The sequence below is a fragment of the Lupinus angustifolius genome, chromosome LG20, assembly GCF_001865875.1.
Source record: "Lupinus angustifolius cultivar Tanjil chromosome LG20, LupAngTanjil_v1.0, whole genome shotgun sequence".
NCBI classification, from domain to species: Eukaryota; Viridiplantae; Streptophyta; class Magnoliopsida; order Fabales; family Fabaceae; genus Lupinus; species Lupinus angustifolius.
Genome location: NC_032028.1, coordinates 17,783,475 through 17,802,688, shown reverse-complemented (window position 1 = coordinate 17,802,688; position 19,214 = coordinate 17,783,475). Strand labels below are relative to the sequence as shown.

Here is a 19,214-nt window from a genome sequence, read left to right as displayed (position 1 = left end):
TAGTTAACACTATATTCTTTTGGATAGTCCATAGTTAACATTCTTACAAACCAATTTGGTTACTAATGCTTTTATGATGATAATTTTATGATTGTAATTTTATCGGTGACACTTTTTGTCAAATTGCTCTCAAGGGATATTATGTTGATTCCCATTATTTTTTAATTAAATGATTATAATTATAATTAAAATAATTATAAATTTATCATAAATACACATTAAATCACTAGACTAAGTATAATTTTGTCATAAAAGCAAATTAGGAATTTTATCCTAGGAATACTTTGAAATTAGTTTGTCAATAGTGAAAAAATAATATTAAAGTCTAATTTGTAACACCAATAATAAAGCTTTTTATTTATAAGCCAATTTTATGTCACTTTTTGTGGTTGAAGAATTATAATTAAATGATATTTTCTTATTTATCTGAATTAACATTTTTCCATAAGAAAAAATGAAATAATTTGACCTTATTATCCTCTTGATTCTCTTTACACCAATTTTGTTATTAGAAAAAAGAAAATAACACTTGACACATTTTATATTTTTCAACAAATTAGATATATTTATTTTTTATTTGTATAAATAGAAGAATTAATAGAACAGTCTCATAATATTGACCTAGTTGAAATAATCTTATCAAATCTAAAGAAGAGTATGATTTTTTATACTTGTAAATTTTGTTCACATTTTTCATTAATCAATTTCATTTTTTCTGAAGTAAAATTTTAATTAAGAATATACAATGTAGAGTGTCAACTTCAAAATAAATGTGAACCAATTTGGTTGAAAAAGGAAGGACTCACATTTCTTTGATGATTTATATGCACAAACATAGGGGCATTATGATAATTGCACCATCATATTAAGTAGTTAGGTCCAACTTTCATGGTGGAAAACAAGACACATAAACTATAAGAGAAATCAACTTCCAATGTTGTAATTGAACCCACACTTCTTTTATGATGTAGGAAAACTCAAAAAACATATGAACCAATATCAAGGGCATTATGGTAATTGCATAATCATGAACAAAAAACATAGAGTTTTGAAGAGAAATTAAAGTAATTGTAACATCCACTCCCTCTCTATCTATCATCCTCTTCTCTCTCTTTCTCTTATCTGTTTCCTCATTCAACAAATTCTCTCTCTCATTTCATTTTTAATGACTTCTGTTTCAATTTCTGATCCTCCTTTCTCCAGAGACTCCACTAAGAAGAAGAGGGTAACATTATCATTATCATTATCTCTATTAATTCTCCTTTGTTTCTTCAATCATCATCATTATTATCCATTTCTTTAGCTGAAAAATTAATCTTTTTTCAATTCATGTGTCATTGCATTGTATATTCTTTTCTTGGGTATTAAAGGGTAACCATTTTTTTCTTTCTATTTTAGAAAGTTTAATTTTTTTCTTCATGATTTTGATTTTTGTGTGTTTTTATTGGCTTGAATGAATATTCAGACAAATGGGTCGGCAAAACTGAAGCAAATCAAGCTTGATGTTAGGCGTGAACAATGGCTTTCTCGAGGTATAGCTCTATTTTCATCTGAAAATTTGTTCTTCCATTTGTTACATGATAAAGCTGTTTTCCTCTTGGCTTAATTAATCAATGACATTAAAGGTCACGCACAAAAATTATGATTCATTTATTGTATGAAACGACATAATTTGGAGTTTTGTTTTTATTTCTTTACAAATGACAACCTTTGTGTCTGCTTTGATGTTGTCATTGTCTTTATTTTGTGAAATTCTATCAATACCCACAAAAAACCACTGCTCACATAGACCATCTGTCAGAACAGGCGATAAGTGATGAAGATGTCTCCGGCTCCGATAGGATATTAGATTCCATCGTAAAACCAATTGGCATTACATGGAATTGTCCAACAGGTGTATAAACCAAGCTCTTTCCAATAAGGCTGTTAGGTGAAGGCTCATGAATAACTTTTACGTCTAACTCGCCCTCTCATGCAAGATGCCTTTAGGCTTGAAGTGTGGATAGCACTAGGTGCACCCTAGCTTATGCTGAAATTCAACTTTTATTTACAAGAACAGGGTTAACACTGATCAAACACCTAACCACTTAGTTACAAAGGCTTTGATACCGTATTTTAAGAACAAACTATCTCAAAAACCCAAGCTCTTAGGTTAAGGATCATGAATGGTTTTATATTTAACATGCAATGACTTGATTTCCTATAACTTGATTGGAGCATCATATCTTCATTTTCTTCAATTATTCTATTTGCACATACTCCCTTTGTCCTTATTTATAAGTCACCTTTTAGAAAGTTTCTTTGTCCTTAAATATAAACCACTTTATAATATATAGATAGCATTAGATAGTAGATACTAAATATACCCCTCAATAACTACTGTAAATGATGCAGGGGTAATTTTGGAATGAATATAATTTTTGATAAATTTGAGAGTTGCAACTACTTTTATAAGGACAGAGGGAGTATTTTGCTGTACATAAGAAAGCCTAGAGTCTTTTTTACTAGTCCTTTTAAAAAAAAGGTATGATAGAAACATTGGTTATTTGTCACTTCGTTAAATTCCAACGAGGTGTACGCGTTATTTTTTAATTGTTTCAAAATCATTTGAAAGTTACTATGTTTTTTACATATTTGTTCATGGTTGATTACACTAATATATTTCAGTAAAAAAAGAATGCAATGCTGACTCTAATGGAAGGGTTGACTATTGTCCATCATCTAAGCAAATTGTCTGTGAGGAGAATGAATCATCAAACAAGGAAATCAGGAGGAAAAGAGGAGAGGATATGGAAAGCTCTTGCATCCATGACAATTATTTGGGATCCTTAAAAAATGGCTCCACTCAAAGTACTTTTGATCATGATGAGTCTGGAAGTAGTTTCTCTGGGGGGAGTAGCAGCAGCGGTAGCACGGGGACGACTTCTTTCTCTGGGAATGACAGCGAGGAAGAAGAGGACGATGGATGCCTCGACGACTGGGAGGCTGTTGCTGATGCTTTAAATGCAGATGTAGCGGTTTCAGAGTCTCTTGGAAAGAATGATAGGCAGTTCTCCAATAATGTTCCTGAGGCTGCTAAGAATCCTGGAGTGGATTTCTCACAAACAAAGTTTTCAGCAGTTCTTGAATCACATCCGAACTGCCAAGCTTGGAAACCTAATGATGTTCTTCGTCCTCGGTGTTTGCCAGACCTCTCAAAGCAGCATAGTTCTTCATTAAATTCAGTCTGGCATGGTAACTACAAAACTGTCCCTTGGGCATGGAAAACAATCATTTCCCAACCTTCTCAGTGTCCCATATGTTATGAGGATTTAGATGTAACAGACTCAAGCTTTCTCCCTTGTCCGTGTGGTTTTCGACTCTGCCTTTTTTGTCACAAAAAGATCTTTGAGGCAGATGGGCGATGTCCAGGCTGCAGAAAACTATATGATCATGTAGATGGGAACGGTGGATTCAGTGTAAGAGCCGAAGCATTCCACATTACTCAACATTGCAGAATGCGTACAAGGTGCTAGATCTTAAAAGACATTTTGTGCTTCTTGAAACATCACGTAAATGTTATCTCTTTCTCATATCGCTACGTAAGTTGAAAGATCAATTTTCATTGAGAATAAGGATGGAGTGAATAGGTAGAGGTTTCAAACGAGAAGATAAACAATTTATATTCATAAGTTTTTATTTGCATTGCCATGGTTTTTGACATGTTAATGCAGGAAACTGAGTGCTGTTAATACTTAATACTCAATACGATGTACAAGATTGAAATTTGAATAAATTCGTTCTTGTTTAGTTGCACAGTCTTCTCTATTCTTGAATTTGATTTATATGTTCTGTAACTCATGAAATTTCCAGTACTAGACCTCATCACTCACCTCATTGGTTGATTGTGACTGTGCTATGTGACTAATTCTGGGCCTCCACCCATAGAAGGACTGACACTCTAAGATAGCTGCTGTACCAAAATGTATCCATGTCGTATACTAATCGAATATGGCTGGTCTTGTCCGCATCTTCTACTTTTCTTTTTATGTTTTTTGTCACAATGCAGGTGGGATATCATGATAATTGGATAGATGATAGTCTTTTATTGTGTCTGCAATGACTAATGTTGATTTTTGCAACATTAGTATCTATGTTTTCATTATCTTTAGTATCTGTGCTAGTAATGAAGTAACTATGCTTACACTAAACACAGGTTTTCATGCTAGGATTTATGTTTCCATATGTACCTTCAGAATGTGTTGTTACATTAATTGTGTTGTAACATATTTTTAAGATTTTTTTTTGCATTTTTGTATGCTCATAAAGTATAGAACCTGTATCTCTTGTTGTATCCATGCTTTCTGATCCCCCATTTATGTTCTCATCAGAACTATTGTGAGAAAGTGGGTCTGAAGACCTATGATTATTTTGGGTAACATGACTAACTTCTCTTCATTGTTTTATAGAGGTAAACACATATTATGCAGAAATGGCCCTTAAATAATTTGGATGCTGTGGGTAATGAATATGAATTTTGAATTTCACATGCATTCATCAATATGAATCTCTATATATAAGCATGGTTTCAGATATTCTGCAAGCTGTTGGTTTGAGATTGGAATTGATGCTTGAATTTTCATTCCATTCCATTCCTATAGTCAAGTATTTTCTTAATTTAATAATTTTACTGTTAGATACTTATTTTCATGTGGGTTATAAAGATTTTTTTAATAATTGCAAGAGCACCATGTTTGTAAAAAATTGGACATTCCGTTTAATCTTTCTTCCTTACCATATATCATGTATCTTGACGCCAATTATCATCAATGAAGTAATGTAAAAGTGAGGTATATACATTAATCTAGTGGATACATATTATATTACAAACCTCAAGCGACAATTGTTCTGTTACTAAATAAATATTAGGAGAATGAGTTATTTGTTTGTCTATTCCTCGAGAGTAGATCTACTGTATCATAAGAGTGTATCACTCAATATCATTTATTATAATTGGTTTTATGTGACACATGAAGTGATATATTTTTTTATATAAAAGATATATTCCCCTGCACCATAAAGGTGATGAGACTTTAAACTTGTGCATTCACAATCATGGCTTATAGGTGTTGAGGTTTGGAATTTAGGATGATTGGGCCAAATGCTAATGTGTTGAAGTTTAATCAGATCAAGAATCTAATTTTAGTTTAGACTTATTCATTGACACATCATTTGAATTACTCTCTTGATTACTAGCAAAAGCTATCTATAGTTTTACTAACAAGCCACTTTCGTTACAAGCTTCATCAAAGCAATTTTTGATTAAGTATCAACATGACAATAAATTAGTCAATGAAATGAGCATGCAGATTAAACCAATGGTGGAACATAAATACATGATTGCTCACTTTAGAGTGAACAAGTCAAATGATATTTGATTTAGGTGTGCCAAAAAAATTATGGTCAACATGATTACCCATTTTAGAGTTTTTTTTTTCAAAATTAAAGTTCATCTAAAACAAAGATATATTTTGATTTACAAAGGTTTACAGTTCTACTTTGATTCAACTGAACACACATGCTCCAACCTCTGATGCATGATTGTAGTTCATGTTATTACCGGGAAGCATGCATGCTCCTATCTATCATTTGTTCTGGCCGCATATCTAGCTCATGATTCACCATGCACTGAACAATCAGTGCATCACTGATATCTCCAATTGTCCAAAGCAATTGGGTTTGCAATGCATATCTCTACTGAGTGCATGGGCCTTACTCCACGAGCAGAGGCTGTTTTCGGGAGTTAAATCCATGATCTTGGGTTACAAGGAAGCAGACTTCCGTTCCACCAAAATAAAATAAAAAATTGCACTTACAAGTTCTTACGACAATTCAAAGCATACAGCATTACAGCTTGAATAGAATGAAACAGTGCTATATTAGAAATTTATGGTGTGATGTTATCTTATCCATAGCCACATTATTCATGCAAGCAGAACTATGACATAGATCCAGATTTGTATAAAGTGGTAATGCTTTAATGCTGGGTTATTAGTATGGTGAATCAAGAGAAAGTGCTGAAAGCATGGAGTGCATATTATTCCATACATTCACTTTTCCATTGGATAATATTACTGTTGTTATAGAAAAATTACCACAAAGGGGAGAGGAATAAAAAGAGAAAACAGGAAGAAAAGAATATACAAGCCTTCCACCTTCCCTACTACAACAGTCCAACAACACAGCTCAGATGCAATCTATTTTCCAACCCTCTTAAGTGATGACCCAATAACATACACCTGTGAATCGTAAGAATACATCAGTATGATCAAACAAGAAAATGGACTTGACTGGCTAAAGAAACAGGAGCTCAATAGATTAGAGAGGGAAGAAAGTATGAATCTACGTGCTTAAGGAATTTATGAGCAAATTTTAGGTAGCGTTTGGTACATGGGTAGAACATAAAATGTTATGTTTCATTCTCTTTGGTTCTATTCTATTAGCAGAACCAAAATGTCATACTTTTAAACCCTATGTTCTGTTCCATTTTATTTATAAAATGTATCGAACATTGAACAGAACTCATGTTTTGTCCCATTCTAACATGCCTAACAAACATTACATTATGGTCATGTATATATTTAAGGATATGAGTCACTCAGAACTAACCAATTTTGTTTAAGATCTGAGAATGAGATGTACTAACCAGAAAAGCAACTTCGCTAGGTAATCACGAGAAGCGCCCACTGTATCACTAAACTCATGACCGTTGTCTGCATGATTATTTATATTTCCTCCGTCTATTGATTGTTCCATAAAGTTAGAGCTAGCATCATCCCCGTAGAATTTTCTCAATACGTTCTGAACAAGTTGGTGAATTATATCCTCCACTTCTATTGATGAAGGCCGAGATAATTCAGCCACCTGTCAATGCAAGTTAACACACAAAATGTTAATACAAGATTGAGTACATCCATGAAGGAATGGAAATATTCAAGAGTGGAGGGCTTTTTGCAATCTAGCCAGTTTCAATTGCAGCAGAATATGAAGTAGAAGTTCTGAGCCATTACCATATCAGGATCCAGAGACCGAAGATATTCCAACAAATTGTTCCGGGTTCCTCTTTCATATTCTATTTGCAATATTTCCTGTTTCTGGGCATTTAGCTCCTGAAAGAAAAACAACATTTTCACATCACATTCGATTCTTTCAGAGTGCCTTTTAAATGAGGGCATAGACTACATGATATTTGGATACACAACAGATTAGTGCCTCCTTACTGTAAGGCCGTTTCTTTTCATTCTTGAGGAAAGAAATTTCATGTGTCATTTCCCTTAATATCTTTGAAGGCTATGGAAGCAAATCTCATTATTTATACTTTCAGTGTTTATTAGGATGGAGATGTTTGGAGGGGGAGGGGTGATTTTTCTTCATTTTGAATAAACATTCCCTGATTCCCCTTATTTGGCAATTCTAAAAAATAAGCAAAACACAGAGGTTGTCATGTAACATTGTAATCATCTGTTACTTTTTTGTGTGAACTTTTTATGATTCTCTAAATTAAAAATTGGATAAGGAAAAATGCATTAAATCCAACTAAGGCATCTCGCCAGCAGAATGAAACATGCCAAATACTCTTAAAACTGCAAGTGCTTCCACATTGATTGCATTTAAAAGTAAACTAGACAAGGGTAATGATAAAGGGGTTACCTCCTTGGCGTTCGTCAACTCGGACTGCAACTGCTGAATATAATCTAGAGCGTGAGGAGGCAAATCTCCGAACACTCCCGGATAGGAACTTTCCAAATCATTGAACCCCAAATCAGAAACAACCTCAACTTCCCCACCTTCTCCTCCACCCCTCACTTCTGAAACCTCGGAATGTGTTTCACAATTCAACCGTTCATCTACTGAAGGCGATATATTAAAATTTCTCATTAGGGACATCCTGTACTCTGCATTCCACAAAGTGTACCTAAACAAAACCAACCCCAACAGTTAAAGAATTAAACTAAACCAAGCCTGCATTGAAATTCACTTTTCATCACTGAAATCCGACATTGTTCACTAAAATCGCAAAAATTAAGCCATTGTTTGAAATAACTAATTCCGTGCTCAATTCAACTTTTAGTCAAAATCTTAGTGACACTTTGGAAAGGAAAATAGCATTTCTCTAGCAAAATTAAAATAAAAAACCAAAAATGCATTATAATTCATCTTCACCCAAATCAGAAAATGTCCACAAACAAAAACCTCTGTGTTTATTTGAAAAACCTTATTCCATGTTCAAAACAGCCCATAGCATCATAGAACGTTAAAAAAAGGAAAATTTTCTCACAAAATTAACCAAACCCAAACCTTCATTCAAATTCACTATTCATCACTGAAATCATGAATTGTTTAATCAATCACATTGCATGTTTGAACTATAGCTAATATGTTTTCAATAAAGCTTAAAAATCAAAATCATACTGAGAATTCGGTGTAGGATTCTTAAATAAGAGATTCCACAGAAAAATATAGCAGAAAGCTTCAACTTATTCAAAAGCTGAATAACAGCTTTTTTCATATAAGACTTTTTACTAATCCTCAACCAAACAAGCATTCAACTCTTCATATAAAAAACACATTTTTTTCTCTAAAAAAGGACTAACCAAACGCGGTGTTAAAAATGAAGTTTGATAGAAAATTGAATACCCAGTGATAATAGAAGAAACAAGAAGACGATGAAGCGGTTGCTTAGAAACAGTAACAGTAACGGAGAATTGATTAGACGGAAGTAACCCAAGCATAGTTGAAATTGTTTGCTTCATAGAGTCCTTAGCGGAATCAGATACACCTTCCGTTATGACGGAGTTATCGAGTGGCTCAATTCGTTTTAACATGTTAGCTATAACGGTGAAGCCACGGTCAAAATTTGACTTACGCGTGGAAACGACGTCGTCGGAGAAGCCGTCAAGGCCGGAGACGAGGCAGGAGGTGACGGCGGAGGAGGGTGGACGACGGCGGAGGAGGAAGAAAGAGGGTGGAGGTGGTTTGGGAGGGTGGAAGGAGAAATCGGTGAGGCGTGAGAAGATGGAGAGTCGAGATGAGGTAGCCATGGGAATCTGAATCTTACCCTTTTCTTTCTTTTGTTGTCTTGTAATAATACTACAATATCATTTCACTAATATTCCCCAACAATCAAAATATATTATAATTCTTTGAGTAGAGTAATTTACTCTCCTAACAAATATCAGTCACATAATTAGACTTGATATTAACTATTTAAATATTTAGTGAAACATTATACTATTAGATTAACACATCATTTTAATATATATATATATATAAGAGTTTTTATATTGTTTGTGAATCCACAATTGATCATGTATGGTATGAATGTGAATAATGCACTAATTCTATAAAAAAAAATCTAGTTTAATAGCATTACATAGATATAGATATTAAATTCTAAATTTTTTATAATATATCATTTATCATTTTATGTATTACCTTTTTTTTTGGTTTCTCACGGGTATCTTTGCACTTGAGGCAATTTCGTCTGAGCCAGGAAAATCCACAGGTACGTGGGACTCTCCTAACAGACATTTTTTCCATCCACAATATTCGAACTCGGGTTCTTGCTTAAGGGAATCGAGCATGTATCACTTGAACCAACTTCTGTCGGTAAATAATAATAATAATGACTCGATTGCCACTATAAATATTATTGCATAATTATTAAAGTTGAAATTATATTAATAATGTACATATATTAAATCTATTAGGAATTTATATATTGTAAATTTTGATAGGTTGGTTTTGGTCCTTTCATAAAAAAAAACTTTATTAAATTTATAAGTATATTAATTGATTTCATATTCATAAACAAAAATTATGGATTTAATTATGAAATTATACTAATCAATTAACATGCACTAGAAATAGATAAAAATTTGTAAAGCTGCTTTATAAAAATATTCTATTGTGAAACTTATCATATTAAATAATTTCCTTAATTTTGCACACGAAACATTTCTACAAAATATTTTTCTACATAAATTTTTTAATATTCCCTTCATTCATTATCCTTTGTAGTTTTAGGTTTTTATTTTTATTTCATGTCAAATGGAGAGAATTCAATGGCAATAGTAACTTAAAAAATATATTCCACAACTTAGTTATTCATTCTATAAAAACTTAATTGTTCGCGTGATTTGAATCAGTCAATAAATCTTAGATTTTCATAGAATGAATGATTAACAAGTGAAGTAGGTTTTATAAGACATTAGCAAGTTACCAATATATTAGCATGAGGTGTATTTTTTGCTGCATGATCAATATCACATATTACATGCACATTCATATGGTTAAAAACACATATGTTATTCATGTATTCATATTGTTAAGAACACACATGTAACTCGTACATTCGTATTGATAAGAATACACATGTTACATGTGCATTTACATAGTTAAAACACATATCTTACTTGTGCATTTGTATTGTTAAGAACACACTGTTACTCGTGTATTTGCTTGTTCAAACACATAAGAAAAATAAAAGATAATTTAAAGTTTGAATTTTTTAATGAAAATAGGAAACTGAAGCATAGTAATAGTATTATGTGATTTTTTTAAAATAAATATTTTAAAAGTTGTAGAAAATGAAATGATTTTTCAATTTCAATTTTGTTTTTTAACGAAAATAATAAAATCAAATCGTGATACTATATGATTTTTCTTATTAAAAAAATATTTAAAAGTTATAAAAAAAAACTTTAATTTCGAATTTGACTTTTTCAATTATAATAGAGAAAAATTAAAATCCAAAGAATCTAAACTATAATATTAAAATTCAATGGGAGAAGTACTACAAAACTTTGATGAAGTGAAAAGTACAGATTCTTAGAGTAACACATGTTTTTGTTTGAAATTACTAAGAAATACAGTAATGGATTTAATACTATTATATTATTATAATAAGGAAATGAAATATGAAATATATGGTGTAGTCGACATGGATAAATGCCCAATGATATATTTTTTGTTTTGAAATTATTAAGAAATGCAATAATTGAAATATATAGTGTGAGAGTGTTCACATGAAGGAGGTGAACCCATCTTGGAGGGAAAAAAGAGAAAAACTTGTATGAAGATATATATAACAAATCACATTTAGAGACAAATGTATTTATACTTTTTGGTGCTATCATTTATGACTAAATTTTAATTAGAATAAATTTTTTAATATATTGACAATATTTTATTGGTTGTCTCCATATATATATATATATATATATATATATATATTTAAAGGCAAGTCTTTCTAAAAAAAAATGAACGAGAAGTCTTTCTCCACACAATAGTGCATGAAATTGTATCCACCTAGGTCAATGGATCTAAAACTTATTTCCACGGATGTGAACCACTAATGAATGAGAGAAGAAAAAGACATGGCACTATATTTGACGTTAAAAGAAAACAAAAAAGTATGCATCTAATGTAGGTCCTGTTACAATATACTAAGCATAAAATTCATTCATATTTAGCACCATAAAATGGGAGAAATTCCAAATCTTGGGGCGTGGCTTAGATTGCTACTACGACAATGGAATATGTGCTTAACACCACTACTAAAATGATATCTAATCTTCAATCTCAGTTGTGTACTTGTGTTGCTAGGTAAACATCAGAAGATAGTGGTGGCTATATGTGCTAACCAACAACCACATACTAATCCCTCAATATATGTAAATTTCATCAAATTTAATCTTGCCACAAATATACAAATCCAAATCACACTTCATAATTATGTACCAAAAATAATTCACACTTCATAATTGAACATATTAATCATATTCACAAAATATATATTCGATTACTATAAATATGTTTATGTAAAGATAATTTAGCTTAACCTTTAAGCACAACTTCATGGAATACACACTTATCCCCACTAATATTTTTGAGTTTGAGATATTTTCCATAATTAAGAATTCAAATATCTAGGAGTCTTATATTCAATATCATAACAAATTTAATATCATTATTCTCCATTTAATGTTTTAGATTTAACTTCTAACTTAGAGAAAAACTATTTATTGGTTGGATTAAAGTATATTATCCAATTTGAGTAAAACTGGAAAAGAGGAAATTGTCAATAGAGTGAAAATAAGCAACAATCTTAGAAGTCTCCACTGTCACAACAAACCCAATATAGTACTTTCTCATGTTCTCCCAACTTGTGTTTTAGCCTTATAGGTAACATCCCTCACAAAATTGATAGAATGATACACACTTTCCCCTCTACACTCATCAGGATAATGAATCTCAATGAATCCTTCAACAAGTATTGATTTTCTACACTCCAACATCCTCAAACTCTTCAAATCCAAACTGGGTTTTTTCTTCTCTAACCCCATCTACACCACCATAAAATCATAGATCCCCATGTCATGTCAACACTTATACATGAAAAACAGTAGAGTTAACATTTTTCATCTCTTTGAGAGAGAAAGTTAACACTTTTCATCATCTTTTAGAGAGAGAAGGAGAAGAAGAAGGACATGGCCTTTTCAATTGGAAGCACAAGGCGTGGTGGTGGAGGGAGTTGGAGTCAATCGATCTTACCATCAACAAACCCCAAATCAAAGATACCCAGAAAACAAAGAAGAAGAACAATGCTCAAAGATTTCATATTTTCAAACTTCTTCATCATTGGCCTTGTGTTCACACTCTCTTTGTTCATCCTCATTCTCCTCAAATTTGGGGTCCCAAAACCCATCACTTCACACCTCAGAACCCGGTCCAACCGATATCGAAAACGGGTTTCTTTGAGTGATGGGAAGGGTGGGAACTACACCCTCTTGGCTGCAAGTGTTGATATCACAACTAAAGGGTTGTATGATAAGATTGAGTTCTTGGATGTGGATGGTGGAGCTTGGAAGCAAGGTTGGAGTGTGAGTTATAGAGGGAATGAGTGGGATAGTGAGAAGTTGAAGGTGTTTGTGGTGCCACATTCACATAATGATCCTGGTTGGAAGCTCACTGTGGAGGAATACTATGATAGACAATCTAGGCATATACTTGATACCATTGTTCAAACCCTTCAAAAGGTCACTTTTTTATCACTTCTTTTGTTTTTTTTGTAGACAACATTTTTGGTTGCTTGTTTTTTCCTAGTAAGGAAAGTAGATCACCTAGAGGGTAGCTCAATTGCAAGAGATATAGCAAGATCAAAAAAAATATAGGCGAAAATATTTAGAAGGATTTAGGTGTAAATGGTTTGTTCTTAGACATGATTTAGGTGTAAGTGGTTATTGTTGTTGCTTATTCTGATAGGATCCGTGGTCCACAAAAAGGCCAAATGGTAGTGTAATTAGGGAAATTCTAGGAGAGTAGTGAGAATAAGAGGGGAGTTATGCATTTTGGCAGTTATTCAGCATTTGCTGGGCATAGAGTGCTCTATGCATTTTGATACTATTGTTTTAGCTCAAGTCAACTAATAGGAATAGGGCAATAGGATCGAACAATGCTAGGTTTGATTCTGATCAATGGACTTTCATTGGTCGGTGATCTATTACTTCAAGCCCTTCTTGAGGCTTGTAGCATGACCTCACCTCTAAGGGTCCGTTTGTGAGTTGGATTTTGGAGGGGAATGTATGGAAAGGGAAGGCTTGGGAGCCATGAAAGGAAACAAAATTGGGCATCGTCCGCTTCTCCTAAACTTTTATTTACCCAAAACATAATTTGATAATATTTTGTTGAATAATTTGATGTAATTGAATAATATATATTTATCGTGCAGCTTAAAATGCATTTTGTGTTATGAATTTAAGAATATTTGAAGGTTAGATTAGACATTCGAGGAGATATATAAGTCCTCACTGAAATGGAGAAAATATAGTATGCATGTTCAATAGTTTTACTTTTTATTTTTATTTACCATGTTTAGTCATTATTTTGAGACAATTTGAATTATGATGCTGGTTGGGTGATTTGGATGTGTAGGATCCTCGCCGGAAGTTTATATGGGAGGAGATGTCATATCTAGAGAGGTGGTGGAGGGATGCCCCAGATGAGATGAGGAAATCCTTCATCAATTTGGTAAAGAATGGGCAGTTAGAAATTGTTGGAGGTGGCTGGGTGATGAATGATGAGGTAATTTAATGTTGATCCTGTGACTCTTATCTTATTTACAGTAATAGCATTTGTATGTATACTCTATAACTCTAGATGTAGCGTTGTTTCTATTGAAGTAATTCTAACGAGAATTTGTGGTTACTTAGGTTCATTAAATTTTAGAAGCTTCCGTTTTTCTCTTCTGTTAATGAAGTGCATGCACTAGAAATGCGCATGCCTGTGGAATAATTATGTCCTAATAAGAACCTCATTAAAACTTTCATGTTAATGAAGTTGGTTAGTAGTAGCAGCACGTGGTTTATTTTTGGAAATTTGACTTCAATTTTCTCCTATTTGCAGGCCAATTCCCATTATTTTGCCATCATTGAACAGGTATGCTGAAAGCCTCATTTATCTTTGCAATTGCATATATTGCTTTGGCCGTTTTGCTACCATTTCGCAGTTCATAATTTAAGTAATAGGGACAGTCCATCTATGTTTGTTTTTTCTATTGAATTGTATCACTATGTATTTTAAAGTAAGTCACACATCACTTGCCTCATTCTCTTAGACATGGTTTAAATACTTGTTGGGCTACTCCTCTTATTGACAATTGATTTTGAGATGGAACTTTAGCATGATATTAGAGTCAGAGCCCAACTTCTCTTCCATTGTCATGGGCCAAAAGATACTCTTACATCGTCTGCCTCATTCTCTTAGGCATGATTTAAATACCTGTTAGGCTACTTCTTTCCATTGCTAATTTGTTTTGAGATGGAACCTTAACACTATGCATGATATTTGGTTGGCATGCTGATGGATATGATTATTCTTTTAGCTATTCAGTAAAATTACTAGGAAATGGTTGTTTATATGGATGTAACAAGTTATCTATTCCGATTTAAGGTATGTGTTGGTAAATACTGGGACATGTTAGATATAGAAAGGTTACATGAGTTCTATAATGCTGTCATTTAGAATTATGTGATATAGAGTTTATCAGTTTGGATATTTTCTGTGATGTACCTTATAAAAGTTGTGATGATAAAATTTAAAGCCATTATTTTGATCTCTTGTACTTATCTATGTTTGAGATATAACAAATAAACGCTTTTTGCTGGTGGAGTCTGTATTGGTCATGCATGCTTCTAGAGAACATAACTCTTCCCAGTACAGCTGAAGTCGCCAACTAGGTATAAATGGAACTCGTTTTCTCTTTTTGTTTGTGTATGCACTTAGTATTGATTGACTAGAAGATCAAATTACATGTCCATATTTCAAGCTGTCTGTCTCGTGTGATTTCATGTCAGACTTTGATTCTCCAGCTCTAGAGATTTATGTTATTTTTTTTATTGTACTTAATCTTGTGACAATTATCAGATGGCAGAAGGAAATATGTGGTTAAATGACACCATTGGATTCGTTCCTAAAAACTCTTGGGCCATAGATCCGTTTGGTTACTCACCTACCATGGCATATCTGCTGCGTCGTATGGGTTTCGATAACATGCTTATCCAGAGAGCTCATTATGAACTCAAGAAAGAACTAGCATGGCATAAGAATTTAGAATACATATGGCGTCAAAGCTGGGATGCTGAGGAAACAACTGATATATTTGTCCATATGATGCCTTTTTATTCATATGATATACCTCATACATGTGGCCCGGAGCCTGCTATTTGTTGTGAGTTCGACTTTGCTCGAATGCAGGGTTTTTTATATGAAAGATGCCCATGGGGACAACATCCTGTGGAGACCACTAAAAAAAATGTTCAGGAGAGGGCACTTAAATTGCTGGATCAATACAAGAAAAAATCTACTTTGTACCGAACAAATACTCTTCTTGTTCCTCTTGGAGATGATTTTCGCTATGTTAATGTTGAAGAAGCAGAGGCTCAATTCAGAAATTACCAATTGTTATTTGATTATATCAACTCAAACCCGAGTCTGAATGCAGAGGCTAAGTTTGGTACTTTGGAAGACTACTTTCAAACTTTGCGCGAGGAAGCAGAAAGGATAAATTACACGGCTCCTGGTGAAATAGGATCTGGTCTCGTTGAAGGTTTCCCTTCCCTGTCTGGTGACTTTTTTACTTATTCTGATCGGCAACAAGACTACTGGAGTGGTTATTATGTTTCACGACCCTTCTTCAAGGCTGTTGATAGGGTACTGGAGCAGACTCTTCGTGCCACGGAAATAATGGTTGCTCTGATACTTGGTTTCTGTCAGAAATCACATTGCCAGAAGTTTTCGATGGGGTTTTCCTCTAAGTTGACCGCTGCTAGAAGGAACTTAGCTCTTTTTCAGCATCATGATGGTGTAACCGGTACTGCAAAAGATCATGTGGTTCTGGACTATGGAACTCGAATGCATACTTCATTACAGGACTTGCAGATTTTTATGTCCAAGGCAATTGAGCCACTTCTTGGAATCGGTTATGAAAAATTAGATCAAAGTCCTTCCCAGTTTGAGCCAGCACTGGTGAGATCTAGATATGATGCTCTGCCGTTGCATAAAGTGAATAGTATTCGTGAGGGTACACACCAAACAGCAGTCTTTTTTAACCCTTTGGAACAAACTAGGGAAGAAGTTGTGATGGTTGTTGTTGATAGTCCTGACATTACTGTGGTTGATTCTAACTGGAGTTGTGTTCAAAGCCAAATTTCTCCTGAGTTGCAGCATCATAATAGCAGGATCTTTACCGGGAGGCATAGGTTATATTGGGAAGTTTCTGTTCCTGCAATGGGGTTGGAAACATATTATCTTGTCAATGGTTTTGTTGGTTGTGACAAGGCCAGGCCTGCAAAGATTAAAATTTTCTCCAAATCAAGTTCGGCTAAGTGTCCTACTCCATACAATTGCATGCAAATTCAATCTGACGTGGCTGAAATTGAGAATCAGCATCAAAGACTAACTTTTGATGTAAGGTATGGTTTGTTGCAGAAAATAACCTTGAAAAATAGTTCCCCAAATATCGTGAATGAGGAAATTGGTATGTATTCTAGTTCGGGTAGTGGGGCATACTTGTTTAAGCCAAATGGTGATGCCCAACCTATTATTGAAGAAGGCGGACAGCTGCTAATCTCGGAAGGCACTTTGATGCAGGAAGTGTACTCTTATCCTAAGACAGGTTGGGAGAAAGCCCCCATTTCTCATAGCACACGTTTATATAATGGAGAGAATACTGTTCAAGGGTTTGTCGTTGAAAAGGAATATCATGTTGAGCTTCTTGGCCATGATTTTAATGATAGGGAGTTGATAGTTAGATACAAAACAGATATTGATAGCAAAAAGATATTTTATTCTGATTTGAATGGATTTCAGATGAGCCGAAGAGAAACTTATGATAAGATTCCTCTGCAAGGCAATTACTATCCTATGCCCTCTCTTGCATTCATACAAGGATCCAATGGTCTGCGGTTTTCTGTTCATTCCCGGCAATCATTGGGCGTTGCAAGCCTTAAAGATGGATGGCTAGAGATAATGCTTGACCGTCGTTTGTTAAGAGATGATGGTCGTGGTCTCGGCCAAGGAGTGATGGATAACCGTGTAATGAATGTCGTATTCCATGTAACCGTGGAAGCCAATATTTCCACCATTCCAAATTTGGCTTCCAGCTCTTTCCCTTTCAGCCCTTCTCTTTTTTCACACCGTGTTGGCTCTCACTTGAACTATCCATTACATGCATTCTTTGCCAAGAAGGCACAGGAATTATCTGTGAGGCCACCACCTAGATCCTTTTCTCCTCTAGCTGCTCCCTTGCCATGTGATTTGCACATTGTGAACTTCAAGGTTCCCAAGCCTTCAAAGTTTTTGCAGCAACCACCTGAAGGATCTAGATTCGCTCTAATTTTGCACCGGCTGCATTGGGATTATTCATACTGTCGGAAGGGAAGATCACAATGCACTAATCTCGCTGATAACCCTGTGAATCTGTTCACCACCTTCAAGGATATTACAGTCACAAAGGCTAAGGCAACTTCCTTGAATCTTTTGCATGAAGACCCCGAAGTAATGGGGTTCACAGGCCAGTTTGGAGATGTTGCACAAGAGGGGCATCTTGCCATGTCTCCAATGGAAATACAGGCCTACAAGTTGGAGTTGCGGCCGCAATAATAGAATATGCTCATTACCGAATTGTTATTGAAGCTGATTGATGACGATGATGATGACCCACAAAAGATGCAAATTTTGTTACACGCTCCTTTGGTGATGATAGGGATGAATTAATCTTGGACAGATTTTCCGATTTAAACATTAAGTTTTAAGGCGGTGCAGGTAAGAGAGAATGTGAAGAAAGGTCCAGTGAAGGAAAGAGGTGTTAGTAATCTTGGTTGAAGAAATGTGACAATGAAAATGGATGAGATTATAGCTTTAGGCTCCTTGTTTGTTTAGTATGTTGTTGTATCATTTGTTTTATGCTTTTCTTGAACTTCTTTTACAGTTAAAAGATGAGTTGTGCTTTATTGACTTACTTTGTTATTGTATAATAACACGTTCTATCTATGCAAAGGAGTGAATTCTTCTTTGGATCTAAGGCCTCTACAATTTGCTTAAGTAATACTGATTTTTCTTCATAATAATGATATTAAGGGACAAGTTGTTACATTAGTTTGCGCGGTGAATTCGACTCGAGTTTCAAGTAGAAAAATTACTTATTGAGTTAGGCGGTTATCACCTTTGATTGACACTTGACTTTTTAAAAGATAATTTTGTTATTGAACAACTAATCTTGCCGACACTAAAAGGCTGAAATGTGTTTTCTACTTCACTTCCATCTATCACATAAACACTTTCACTTTCTCTCATTTTATTACCTCTCTTACCTCTCCACATCTAGATAAATCCATCATCTTCCATCTTTCTTTAACTCTTCCTTCCTCCTCAACCATTTTTAAGGTAACACTTTTGTTAACTATTTTGATTTTGAGGAAAAAAATGTCTTTTTGTTAAAAACAAAACCCGTATGATTTTTTCACTATCTTGATTTTGAAAAAATCATGTCTTTTAATTTTTTATACTGAAACATTTTTTCAGTGCATGTTCATTGTGTTTTTCATTTCTTCTATTTTTTATCTTATCTTTATGCTTAAAAACGAAACCTTTTTAAAAATGAAGAACACAATGAT

The 19,214-nt window shown here is 33.9% G+C and overlaps 3 protein-coding genes across 6 annotated transcripts; 2 read left to right on the top strand and 1 right to left on the bottom strand.

The window, feature by feature from the left end:
- Nucleotides 1,064–12,197, top strand: LOC109335922. 4 transcript variants are annotated; one of them, XM_019572190.1, is made up of 5 exons: nt 1,064–1,225; nt 1,466–1,532; nt 2,668–3,532; nt 5,995–5,998; nt 12,185–12,197. In XM_019572190.1, exons 1-3 carry the CDS (start codon nt 1,166–1,168, stop codon nt 3,513–3,515), a joined length of 975 nt encoding a protein of 324 aa, XP_019427735.1. In that variant the 5' UTR covers nt 1,064–1,165; the 3' UTR covers nt 3,516–3,532; nt 5,995–5,998; nt 12,185–12,197. The 4 variants fall into 4 exon arrangements, with proteins under 4 accessions (XP_019427735.1, XP_019427736.1, XP_019427734.1 ...); XM_019572191.1 differs by lacking the exon at nt 5,995–5,998; XM_019572189.1 differs by lacking the exons at nt 5,995–5,998; nt 12,185–12,197 and adding an exon at nt 3,564–3,795.
- Nucleotides 6,044–9,116, bottom strand: LOC109335921. The gene is made up of 5 exons (XM_019572186.1): nt 8,677–9,116; nt 7,690–7,954; nt 7,050–7,148; nt 6,686–6,903; nt 6,044–6,278 (listed from the first exon to the last, which is right to left on the bottom strand). Exons 1-5 carry the CDS (start codon nt 9,078–9,080, stop codon nt 6,203–6,205), a joined length of 1,062 nt encoding a protein of 353 aa, XP_019427731.1. The 5' UTR covers nt 9,081–9,116; the 3' UTR covers nt 6,044–6,202.
- LOC109335920 (alpha-mannosidase 2-like) lies at nt 12,186–18,462 on the top strand. The gene is made up of 4 exons (XM_019572185.1): nt 12,186–13,079; nt 13,975–14,124; nt 14,446–14,478; nt 15,466–18,462. The coding sequence occupies exons 1-4, from the start codon at nt 12,531–12,533 to the stop codon at nt 18,199–18,201; spliced, it is 3,468 nt and encodes a 1,155-aa protein (XP_019427730.1). The 5' UTR covers nt 12,186–12,530; the 3' UTR covers nt 18,202–18,462.